The 12,408-nt window shown below is 49.9% G+C and overlaps 1 protein-coding gene across 1 annotated transcript in view; it reads left to right on the plus strand.

The window, feature by feature from the left end:
• The window catches only part of AGRN (agrin), a 377,914-nt gene extending 370,519 nt beyond the window's left edge, over positions 1 to 7,395 (plus strand). The window contains exons 35-37 of the mRNA XM_015411659.1: positions 919 to 1,143; positions 4,035 to 4,138; positions 7,197 to 7,395. Coding sequence (XP_015267145.1) covers positions 919 to 1,143; positions 4,035 to 4,138; positions 7,197 to 7,354 — 487 coding nt within the window. The 3' untranslated portion in view covers positions 7,355 to 7,395. The remainder of the gene's footprint in view (positions 1 to 918; positions 1,144 to 4,034; positions 4,139 to 7,196) is intronic.
• The last annotated feature ends 5,013 nt before the right edge of the window (positions 7,396 to 12,408 follow it).

A 12,408-nucleotide genomic window follows, 5' to 3' on the forward strand; every position in this document is an offset into this window, starting at 1 on the left:
AGAATGAAACTTGTTTTCCATGCTGTTGTGTGTCTCATCTTGTGTGGTACACGTGTGCAGTGTGACTTTGTGGCAGTGTCTGTCTGAATCCCCTTTCTGCAGCTCCTTGGCCTCCCACATGCCTGTTAAAATAGCCCTCTCCTTTCTGTCTAAAAAGAGTCGAACGCCTAAGAATAGTGGAGCTCTTTTGGCAGTTGCCTTGGCCATTTCAGCTTCCTTGATGATTCACTCCAGACCGGAGATGTGTGTGTCGGTTCTCACAACCACTCTGAAGCAGAAAAGTCACTGAGAAATTGCTTTCCCGCTCAGCCTCCATGTGCTAAAATACGATGTTCTTCCATTAGGATTTGTCATCGACCGTTTTCCTCAGCACTGAGGAACAGTCCCATAATGGATCTGAAGAAGTGTGCATGCACACAAATGCTCATGCCTTGAATAAAACTTTGTTGGTCTTAAAGGTGCCAACGGGTCTTGAACTGTGTTCAGTCACAGAATGGTGACACTTCTGCTTCCTTAAAAGAACAAAAACATGGCTGTCCTGTGGTAGAAAAGTTGCTGAGGTGACTTCACGTCCCTTTTAGCATCCGTGTGGTAAAATGTGGTGGTGTCCTGTGGTATTTTGTAGAATTTTCTGTCACGGACTGTATTTACCACGTGGATGTTGGGGGGCGGTCACCGAGGGGTGACTTTTCCCACATAAAAAATAAACCGGAATGGCAATTCGAACCCATCTAGATCCCACCAGAGCCATCTGATTTTGCTGTTTGTCCCTGACTGAAGTCAGCAAGGCTGCAAAAAGCAAATTCGACCTCTTGTCCAAGGACGTGGTTCTGCCCCTGGCATCGTTGCACGTTTGTTGGGGGGGGGCACACCATTCTCCACCTCACACTGACAGTCCCTCTTCTCTTGTCGATGCAGTGAGAAGGCCCTGCAGTCAAACCATTTCGAACTGAGCATCAAAACGGAAGCCACGCAAGGCCTCGTCCTCTGGAGTGGGAAAGGGCTGGACCGTTCAGACTACATCGCCTTGGCTATTGTGGACGGCCACGTCCAGATGACCTATGACCTCGGCTCCAAGCCTGTGATCCTGCGTTCGACTGTTCCCGTCAACACAAACCAGTGGATCCAAATCAAAGCCTACAGGTGCCTACTCGCTGTAGTTTAATTATTCAGGGAATTTATACGCCGCCTTTCCAGATACCTGCTCACGATGCCTCACAGGCAGGCCAGGACTCCTGCCATAGGTTACCCCATTCCTTTTCTGCTCTTGGCAAGGAGAAAAATGTGGGGTGGGAGGCACAAATGTAACATTAGCACACCACTTCTGGCAAAAAAGTGGACATGCCAGAAACCCTATTTTTGACCATGACCTAGGTCAGGGTTGTCAAACATGTGGCCCAGGGACCGGATCAGGCCCCCGGGGGGCTTCCATCAGGCCCGCAGTGGAACTGGCCGTCTCCTGCTTCCAGTTCTGCTGCTGCATCATATCTTGCTTCACCAGACTGTCTTAATCACTCCGCCATTTCATGTTTTAACCTGGGTCCTAGACCCAGAACTCTGAGCGTGAGATTTCTGTGGCCAATGTCAATAAATCAAAAGTAGGTTTGCAGCTTACAGAGCTCATGTTTTAAGCATCTTTGTGTTTGTGTCCTTTATAAAGTTTATATCTCCGCTACCCGGCATTACATTTTATGACACACATGGCCCCGGCCCAACAAGGTCTCATTTATGTCAGATCTGGCCCTCGTAACAAATGAGTTTGACACCCCTGACCTAGGTGGTACTGGGCTAGCAGGAAGGGGGGTTGTTGGAGATGTATTGAAGGTGCCCTTCTAAGCTTTCTTGCCCTGCGGAAAGGGAACGCAAAAGGCATTTGAATGCCTTCTGGAGGCAATAAAATGCCTTCTGATGCACTTGTTGCCCTGTCCCTTGAAAGGAAGGGATAGAAACAGGCTCAAAGCCTCCCCCTTTAAAGACAGGCATTCCGATTACTTTAATTATTATTTAACTGCCCCCTTAAAAATTTAAATGCCACTGAAACAAAAAAATCCTGGCAATATGGGCCTGGACATCATTATTCTGGGAGCAACGCTCTAGGATTCACCCTCAACAATATGGTTTAATCAAAGAGTTTGGGGTGAGCACTAGAAGAAGGAGAAGAAGAAGAGATTGGATTTATACCCCGCCCGTCTCAGAGCGGCTTACAAACTCCTCTCCCTTCCCCTCCCCACAACAGACACCCTGTGAGGTGGGTGGGGCTGAGAGAGCTCTTGACAGAAACTGCTCTTTTTAAGAACAGCGCTTATCAGAGCTACGGCTTGCCCAAGGTCATCCAGCCAGGTGCAAGTGGAGGAGTGGGGAATCAAACCCGGTTCTCCCAGATTAGAGTCCGCGCACTCAACCACGACACCACACTGGCTCTCTGTCACCCTTGGCATAATGATGTAACTTCCTTTTTCCCACCGGAAGTGATGTTGCACACTGTATGCCTGCCTCTGCCCCGCAATCCTTCTGGGGGCACTGGCTGCAGCTGGGAACCCGAGGAGCTCACAAAGTAAACAAAATACGATCAGATCAGATCAGAAATTGATTTGCAATCAAAACAGTGAGGTGAGGCCTGGTGCTTTTTCCCTGATGGGCTAGCTTTCTAGAAGCAAGGTGTTTGTGACTAGTGGAAGACTAGATCTGGCCCTTTCTCCCTTGCATGCTGGCTCTTCCTTGGGCAGGAAGCTTTTGCTGCAAAGGGATATTTGAACATTTCCTGCCTTCCCCCAGAAGCGGCACTGTCCCTGTAAGACTGTACAGCTTTAATCCACGTCCTCGTCTCCCCCTGTTGCTCCGCTCCTGTTGTCCAGTTGTGCTGCCGATTCTACAGAAAGCCTCTCCCTCCCTCCCTGCTAGCTCAGCCACCTCCCTCGGCACCAAACGAGGCCAAGACAAGCAGGGGGTCACCCCTGGAGGCCTCCTGTCGATCTGTGACCTGCAAACTCGGCAGGTCACAAAAACCCCTTTGGATGAGTAACGCAAGCAGCCTTTGGGCCGAGTTGCAATCCTCATGCCCAGACTTGCCTGCTCTGGCTTCTAGGCGGAGGTCACGGGAGACCATCGAAAAGTCCCTGCCCCTGGATTTTAACGCCTGAAACTTTGGCAGTCGATCCAGGCCCCCTCCCAGTGCTTCAAGCTATCAGCCCTCCTCAGCAGTCAAGCGGATTTTTATTTATATCAGACGGAGGCAAAGCAGAGCAGTCGGAATGCTTAGGCGTTTCTGCTGATGCCTCCGGTGTTTGGGGGGAAGGGGGGTCGCGTGTGGGGCCAAATCAGCCCAAATTCTGCACGTGGATTTGATAAAACAGATGTCATATGTTGACTTGCTCTGCAGGTCTCCGACTTGTTTAGAACAATTTTTAAAAATTAGGCAAGGGTTGTAGAGCAATTGGGGTGGGGGTGGGGAACAGAGATAGGATCCTTGGTCATCCCTGGCCAAAATAATTTGGGAGTAGTTCCCTGCTGCTGCAGGACAAGACTTGCTGTGTTTTCAGAAGAGCCTCTGGATAAAACTTCCATCTTTGGCTTCTGCAAAGATCAGACCTGTTTGATGACCGGGCTGTGGCTCGGTGATAGAGCATCTGTTTTGCATGCGGAAGGTCTCAGGTTCAATCCCCGGCATCTAAGGACCAGGTGGTAGGCAATGTTCCCTCTAAGCTGTGGAGTCTCGTGAGCAAAAATTCTACTTGGTGAGCTACTGGTATTAAAGCTGTGAGTGAGCGATTTGGCTGCTGCATCAATTAGTTTGCTCTGGAGCCATCCTCCCTGAGCTAAGACAAAAATGTGTGAGCCGGAGGCTAAAAAACTGTGAGCTAGCTCACACTAACTCAGCTTAGAGGGAACACTGGTGGTAGGTGATGGAGAACTGCTACCCGTCTGAGTAGAGAGTTCCAACCTTGATGGACCAAGAGTCTGATTCCACGTAAGGCCCCTTCATGTGTTCGTGTGATGACCGTGCTGTTCTCTTTGTGTTTACCCTCTCCCGGTAGAGTGCACCGCGACGGGTCCTTGCAGGTCGGCAACGAGTCCCCCATCACGGGCTCCTCTCCTCTGGGAGCAACGCAGCTGGACACGGACGGGGCCCTTTGGCTGGGTGAGTTTGTCTAATCTGGCTTCTGCATTAGCTTGGCCTCTGGCCACGCCACCCGTCACAGACTCATCACATAGTCTAGTTAGTAGAGGCCATGTAGTGGACTTCTGATCTAAGGCTTGGTGGCTTCCAGTACTGGTGGAGGATGCCCTAGATCTGGGTTCGGAATCGGATTCTGCAGTGAGAGACCAGTTGTCAGTAGCTGCAGAACACGAGGCAGGAAACTGAAGTCAGAAGGCTTTTATAGTCCTTCTAGGTCACGGGGAGGAAGCAGCCAGCCTGGATAGTTTCAAGAGAGGAGTGGATGAACATCTAGAACTTTGTGAGCCAGGATGCTGGACTAGATGGACATAAGAACATAAGAGATGCCAATGTTGGATCAGGCCAAAGGCCCATCTAGTCCAACACTCTGTCACACAGTGGCCAAAACCCAGGTGCCCTCAGGAGGTCCACCGGTAGGCCAGAACTCTAGAAGCCCTCCCACTGTTGCCCCTCCCCAAGCACCACAAACACAGAGCATCACTGCCTCAGACAGAGAGTCTCATCTATACCTTGTGGCTCATAGCCACTGATGGACCTCTGCTCCATATGCCTATCTAATTCCCTTTTGAAACCATCCATGCTTGGAGCCGCCACCACTTCCTGTGGCAGTGAATTCCAAGTGTTAATCTCTCTTTGGGTGAAGAAGTACTTCCGTTTATCCGTTCTAACCCGACTGCTCAGCAATTTCATGGAGTGCCAACGAGTTCTTGTATTGTGAGAAAGGGAGAAAAGTACCTCTTTCTCTACCTGTTCTTTCCCATGCATAATCTTGTAAACCTCAATCATGTCACTCCTCAGTTGTCTGGAGTAGAGGTCCATCGCTGACTATTAGCCACAAGGTATAGATGAGACTCTCTGTCTGAGGCAGTGATGCTCTGTGTTTGTGGTGCTTGGGGAGGGGCAACAGTGGGAGGGCTTCTAGAGTTCTGGCCTACCGGTGGACCTCCTGAGGGCACCTGGGTTTTGGCCACTGTGTGACACAGAGTGTTGAACTGGACGAGCCATTGGCCTGATCCAACATGTCTTCTCTTATGTTCTTATAAGTTCTGCCCTGACCTGGATAGCCCAGGCTAGCCCGGTCTCGTCAGATCTCAGAAACTATGCAGGATCAGCTCTGGTTAGTACTTGGATGGGAGACCACCAAGGAAGCCCAGGGTTGCTCCACAGAGGCAGGCAATGACAAACTACCTCTGTTCGTCTCTTCACTTGAAAACCCTATGGGTCTCTGTCACACTCACACACACATAATAATCTCAGCTCCAAACTACACAAGACCCACAACCAGTGTTCCCTCTAAGCTGAGTTAGTGTGAGTTAGCTCACAGTTTTCTAGCCTCCGGCTCACACATTTTTTTCTTGGCTCAGGAAGGAGGGCTCCGGAGCAAACTCATTTATGCAGCAGCCAAATGGCTCGCTCACAATTTTAATGCCAGGAGCTCACAAAGTAGAATTTTTGCTCACAAGACTCCACAGCTTAGAGGGAACGTTGCCCACAACTGGTACTCCAGATGTGCGAACTAGCCATGGAAAAAGCCACCAGGTGTCTGATCTGGCATGGGGCTAAAAGTGCTGAGAACTCTGCTCCCTGCATACCGTTCTTCTGATTTAAAATGCTTCCACCTGGATTGTTTAAAGCCTGCTAGGGCCGGTGCACTAGGCCTCCCTTTTTCTCCACCGGGGCTTCAAGCAGACTGGGGTGGGGATTTTGGATCAGGAATATTAGAGAGCTGGCTAATAAGAGGCCGCGAAGAACTCCCGGGCTTGTGAGTCATGCCAAGAGTTCATGGAGCAGAAATACACAAAGCCCTGAATCAATTTCCTGTCCACTCTGTTCTCTTATCCTTTTGCAAGGGAAGAGGGGTCGTGGATGAGACAGACGCCTCTGAAAATGGAAAAATTCGATTCCGGCATCACCTTGAAGGCTGACGAGCTTTTCCAAGGTGTAAGCTTTGAAGAGGCAAAGCCCCCTTTCATCAGAGCTTTGACTTTCAAAAGCTTCTATCCCGGGAAACCTTTGGTCTCCGAGGTGCTACCGGAATCGAGTCTCGCTGACCGAGACGGCTACTTTGAAAAGAGAAGCATATTTGCAGGGTTAGCAGCTAACTGAGGTGGAGGTTCATGGTGAAGAGTCAAACTCAGGTGGAATTAACTCTTGGGGGGAGGCCTAATGCCAGAGAGGGGGGCACCGGACACCCACCAGGTGGGAGAATCCCAAAAAGTTTTAAAGACGAGTAATGATACTCGTAGGAATATATTAAATATATCGAACATGTAAACACGTACAGCACTTCAGAATAAATGTAATGTTACATTTATTTATTTCTTCATTCATTCATTCATTCAATTTATACCCCGCCTTCCCTGCCAAGGCAGGCTCAGGGTGGCTTACAAAGGATTGAACACAAAAACAATTATAACATAGGTGAAACCATAGAAACAGTCTGATATTATAAAGTGCTAGCTAGCTGTAAACTAATACTCAGAGATGGCGGCAGCAGCTATACTAATATAATCTCTGGTCTCTGGTTGTGTGACTTAATGATGTGCATTATTACAAAGAGGGCAATATTTGTAGGTCTTGATACGAATAACTGGGTAACATCACTGAGCACTTTATTATTGTTAAGAATGTTGTTTTATTCTGTTTTTAATGTTTTATATAGGCACGTGTTGCCCTGCTTGTGAGCCACCCTAAGCCCATTCGCGGGGGGGGGGGGGGGGGGGATAAAAATATAATAAATAGATTTTTTAAAAATACATTATTTCGAAGTGCTGTATGTGTTTACATATTCAACGTACTTAATATATTTAATATATTCCCATGAGTATCATTATTCGTCTTTAAAACTTTTTGGGGAGAGTTTCCGCCTTTTCGTTTGTAGACCTACACCCGGCCCTTCCCAGGTAGTTTTGTGGGTGGGGGGGAACCCGGCTGCCCAGCCCATTTGTCGGTGAAACGCCCACTCTGCCGGACTGATGGTGTGTGTCCCCTTTTTTTCTTCCCCCGTGTGGTCTCGCAGGCGGACTAGAGAAGCTCAGCGTGGCCCACAAGCTCCCCAAAGCCTACAGCACCGGCTACGTCGGCTGCATAAGGGACGTAATTGTGGACCGCCAAGAACTGCACTTGGTGGAGGACGCTTTGAACAACCCCACCATATTACACTGCTCGGCCAAATGAGACGGCGACTGACTGACGGGCCCTTGCCTCCTCCCTCCCTCCCTCCCTCCCCCCCTCCCGTCCCCTCCCACTCCCCTCCTTTCCTCTCTCTCTCCCCTCCTCCGCCTCCTGGCTATTGCTGTAATTATTTTCTATTTTTGTAAACTTATTGCTTTTTATATTTTTGTGGGGGAGGGGAGGGGGGGAAGCAGGGAGAATCGGAGGAGGAAGACGAAACTTTGGGGGGGGCCTGTTTATTTCTGGTTACTCGTTGGGTTGCGACGTTCTCCCACCCAAGCCAGCCGGGACTCTCGAGAAGGAGCCAAGCCCCTCCCATTCAAAAACCTCCCGGATATGACCAAGGGAACAGACCAATCGTCTCCCGCCCCCCTTTGGATGTCATCCTCTGCTGTAAATGTCATTCATACTTGAAACTCTCTCCCCCTGACCCCACCGGTTCGGGATCAAAGTCCTCAGAGAGAAAAACGAACATTTCTCGGCACTGACCCGACGCCTTCGAGGAAGCGAAAAGACGACGCTTGGATCTGAGCAAAGACGCGGGAGTCTCTCGCGTGACTTTGGGAGGGGGGAGTTTACGGCCGCGAGCACGAGCGGGCACGTCGGGGCAACCGTTAAGGGCTCCGAGGCAAGCGGGGCCTGTTGAGGAAACGGGTCGAAAGTCCTCCGAGGAGTCTCACCTGATTTTTGCTTTGCCCTTAGTCTAAACCTTAACTAGTCTTGCTATTATCCTGTACTCACAATTCAGGTGACAAAAGGCTGGATTTTGGGGGGTTTTTAACATTCTTCCGGAGCAGTGAACTGAGGATTCTAATATAGTAGTGACGATGGGCCCCACGTCTGGATGTGTGCAAAATATAAAGTTGTGAGTTTATATGTAGTGGTCCAAGGAGGGTGGCAGCCTTTCAGTGTGGGGCTGGTACGGGGAGCAGCAACGCTGTCACAGTGCAGCCGGTCAGAAGGCGGTGTTTTGAATTCGCACTCAGCTCTTCATAGACTGCTGGGGAGCGCACCGAAGTCTCAGCAAACCTCCTGACGGGATCGTGCATCTTCTTTCGTTTTCCCTTTCGTAGCCTGGTTAAATTTAGATGTGGGGGGGGGGTCCCCCCCAAGAAAAGGAAACAGCAAGTTTTTGGAGCCATCACTTGGAGTGAGCACTGTGTGGCTTATGGTTGTTTTTTTTAAAGAAGTACCCTCATTGCAGAGGCTAAGCACCTGGGGAAAGCCATGACCCCATTACCTTACCCGTCACCCCATGTGCAGTATCATCAGAGGAGGTTAAACCATAGGGTTGCCAGGTCTTCCTGGCTGCTAGCAAGGGGCCTCCCAGCTCCTCCATGAAGATCTTCTGGAGTGTGTGCCACGATGATGTCACCAGAAGTGACATCATTGTGTTTCCAATGTTGGGGGTGACACTCTAGGTTCTGGGCAAAACTCTATGGGGATTTTTTTGGCCTCCAAACCACAGAGTTTTGCCCAAAGCCTAGAGCGTCGCCCCCAACATCGGAAACCTGATAATGTCACTCCCGGGTGGTGTCATCACGCCAACGCTGGGAGGGAGCTTCTTGGAGGTGGAGCTTCACCCACCGGCCAGCTGGGCTGTGGCAGGCTGGGCCCCACAAAATCGGGGGATCCCCCGGCCCCACCAGGGGGACGGCAGCCCTATTAAACCATCTAAAGCAGGGGTTTCCCCAGTTTGGCCCCTGAGGGCACCGTGGCACACGCCAACATGTTTCCTGGTGCCTTCCAAATGTTTTTAGAAAGTGAGCAAGGCCAGGTGGGGCTTTTGCCAAGCAAGGCTTCTGATTGGCTGCTGGAGATTTGATTGTCTCTCTGGATGTCTAAAAATGTTGCTTTCTTCGCCGTGTGACTGACAGTAAGCTGCGGCGACCATCTTGTGGCTGGATCTCCCTCCTGCGGCGGCCATTTTGTGGCTGGCTCTATCTTCTGTGGCAGCCATTTTGTGGCTGGGCCTGCCGCTCTGTGACAGAATTCCAAAGGTGCCTGCCGGCTCAAAAATGTTGGGGACCCCTGGGCTAAAGTGGCAGATGTGCTCCCACCTCCCCGTGGAAACTTCCAGAGCATTGTGCCGCACCAAGTGGGGAAGGAGTTGTTTGGTGCAACAGCTCCACCGTGTCTCTGCTTTGCCCAAGATGGGGTCCCTTTCATGAGGCCATATTCGGCTGATTCCAGCCTATAGCCATTTTTTCCTCCTTCCTTATCTTTACGATGTGCATGTTCAAGGTGAAGAGGAGGCAGGCCTAACTGGAACTTTCTGGAAGGCTCCAAATCAGTAGCCTCAGAGATGGCTCAAGACCTTTTGGGCGCCTGAGGTGGAAAATCCAAATGGCGCCCCTTCCCCCTCTCCATGGTGACAAACATGTAATAAAAAAAAGATTCCTAAACTGCCTTTCTGCTGCCATTCAGATCTGCTGCCTGAAGCAGGATACTTCACCATACGAGGTCGGTAGGTCTGTGCAGAGAACTCGATGGCAAACCACCGTCGCATCTCAGCAACCGTGTTTTGTTGTCTTAAAATATGTCCTCCACGCTCGGACGTGCTCGAGAGCAGCTGTGAAACCCATTTCCACACGTTATTTTTATCCGGGCATGTCTCAGCACTGCGTGGCCCGGCCGTTCTTCATTGTTTACAACAACCTACCAACAAACGTACGGTTTAAGGCCTGTGACGTATTGCAGGAAACTGATCCTTGGACACGCTGTGTGTCCCGGCCTTCCCCCAAAAGAACCGTTCCTAAGAGCCCACACAGTGATGAGACAGACCCTTAAATAGGACATTCTGGAGCGCGCTCTGGCTAACTGCCCTTCTCAGATTGTGGTATTTGCAAGTCCCCAGTGTTCCCTCTAAGCTGAGTTAGTGTAAGCTAGCTCACAGTTTTTTAGCCGGTGGCTCACAGACGTTTGCCTCAGCTCAGGAAGGAGGGCTCCAGAGCAAACTAATTGATGCAGTAGCCAAATCACTCGCTCACAACTCTAATGCCAGTAGCTCACAAAGTAGAATTTTTGCTCACAAGACTCCACAGCTTAGAGGGAACATTTAACGTCTCTCGCCTTGAAAATCCTATTCGGTCAGCTGTGCCTGGACAGCACATTTCGCCCCCACCACACTAGGCAACATCCATTTCAGATTTACCCGATTTCAGATGGGTAGTTTCTGGAAGGGTCAGTGGTGTTCGGGGTCCAGTGTAATGGATCCTCGCCTCCTTGCTGCTGAGAGCAGTCATGCATTTCAGGCATCACCACCCCAAACTGGCCATCAGGGTATTCCTGGTCGCATTTTAGCAGCAACCTAGAGACCAAATGAATAGAACAGGATCAAAGTTACAGACTTTCAGGACTTTGCAGAAAGGGCCCAGATTCAGACACCAAATGTTATTGGAGATTCTTATTTTCATGAGTAGGGTTGTGCTAGGTCAATGGGGGCCGCTGCTACCATAATCCCCATGGGGAGGCAATAAACCAGGAACAAGGAAGAAGATGTTAATCTGCAATTTAAAAAAAAAAAGTGATCTGCTTCCATCACTTAATTCTCAGATAAATGCACACGATCAGCACCTGAATCATGCCAGGAGTATCTGTGGTCTTCTGTCTACGCCCGTGCGCATGTTTGTATGCACAAAATGGGTTTTGTTCAGGAAGAAGGCCCATAAAGCTTTCGGAGGGAGAAGGGTGTGCACGAAGCACTTAAAAACAGCCACTGTGTTTAGTTTTGTCTCTGGGCAAATGTTTCCTCTCCATCATCGCAGGAATACGTTGCCCTGGTTGTTTTGGCATCTTGTTCAGAGTAAATCTGAGCCGGCCCAGTGGTTTGACGAAAAGGGTAAGTTAAGCAAGAGAAGAGCCCTGTTCATGCATGTTACAGAGAGTGCATATACATGGAATCATAGAGTTGAAAGGGCCACACAGGCCATCTAGTCCAACTCCTTGCTCAATGCAGGATCAGCCTAGAGCATCCCTGACAAGTGTTTGTCCAGCCGCTGCTTAAAGTCTGCCAGGGAGGGGGAGCTCACCCTCCCCAGACAGCCGATTTCACTGCTGCTCTTACTGTAAATCCCCCCCCCCAATATCGAGCTGGTACCTTCCCACCCTTAATTTTAACCCATTATTGCAAGCAGTGTTCCCTCTAAACTGAGTTAGTGTGAGCTAGCTCACGGTTTTTTTAGCCTCCAGCTCAAATTTTTGTCTTAGCTCAGGAAGGAGGGCTCCAAAGCAAACTGATTTATGCAGCAGCCAAACCGCTCGCTCACAACTTTAATGCCAGTAGCCCACAAAGTAGAACTTTTGCTTACAAGACTCCACAGCTTAGAGGGAGCACTGATCGCAAGTCCTCTCCTCCGCTGCCAAGAGGAACAGCTCCCTGATCTCCTCTAAGGGACAGCCCTTCAGATACTTCAAGAGAGCCATCCTGTCCCCCCTCCACCTCCTCTTCTGCAGACTGTACATTCCCAAGTCCCCCAGCCTTTCCTGATAGGTCTCCATCCCATATCTGTTTGTAAGCAAGAGCCAACGCACATTCGCTTTAAAAACGAAGCTTGGGGACCAAAAGCAGGTTAGGCGTGGGGGTTGAGTCATGCATTCCGCTCTAAATGCATTGATTGTAACATGAGAATTACTCAACGTGTGTATAAAGAAAAGTCAAAGGTATGCTGAACATGGGTTTGCGCTGGAACCCTTTAGCTGACATTGGTCCAAGCCACTGCAAACTTTCTTCAGAGCAACTTTCTGCAATGCAGAGTTTGCTGCAACAGACACACAAAATATGTCGGGGAGAGGTGCCGAGGGCAGGTGACCAGTGTTCCCTCTAAGCTGAGTTAGTGCGAGCTAGCTCACAGTTATTTAGCCTCAGGTTCACACATTTTTGTCGGCTCAGGGAGGATGGCTCCAGAGCAAACTAATTGATGCAGTAGCCAAATGGCTCGCTCACAACTTTAATGCCAGTAGCTCACAAAGGAGAATTTTTGCTCACAAGACTCCACAGCTTAGAGGGAGCATTGCAGGTGACTGGTCTCCAAAAATTGCCGCTTCCCCTTGGGCAT

Source organism: Gekko japonicus, unplaced genomic scaffold (assembly GCF_001447785.1).
Source record: "Gekko japonicus isolate JY-2015 unplaced genomic scaffold, Gekko_japonicus_V1.1 scaffold76, whole genome shotgun sequence".
NCBI lineage: Eukaryota > Metazoa > Chordata > Lepidosauria > Squamata > Gekkonidae > Gekko > Gekko japonicus.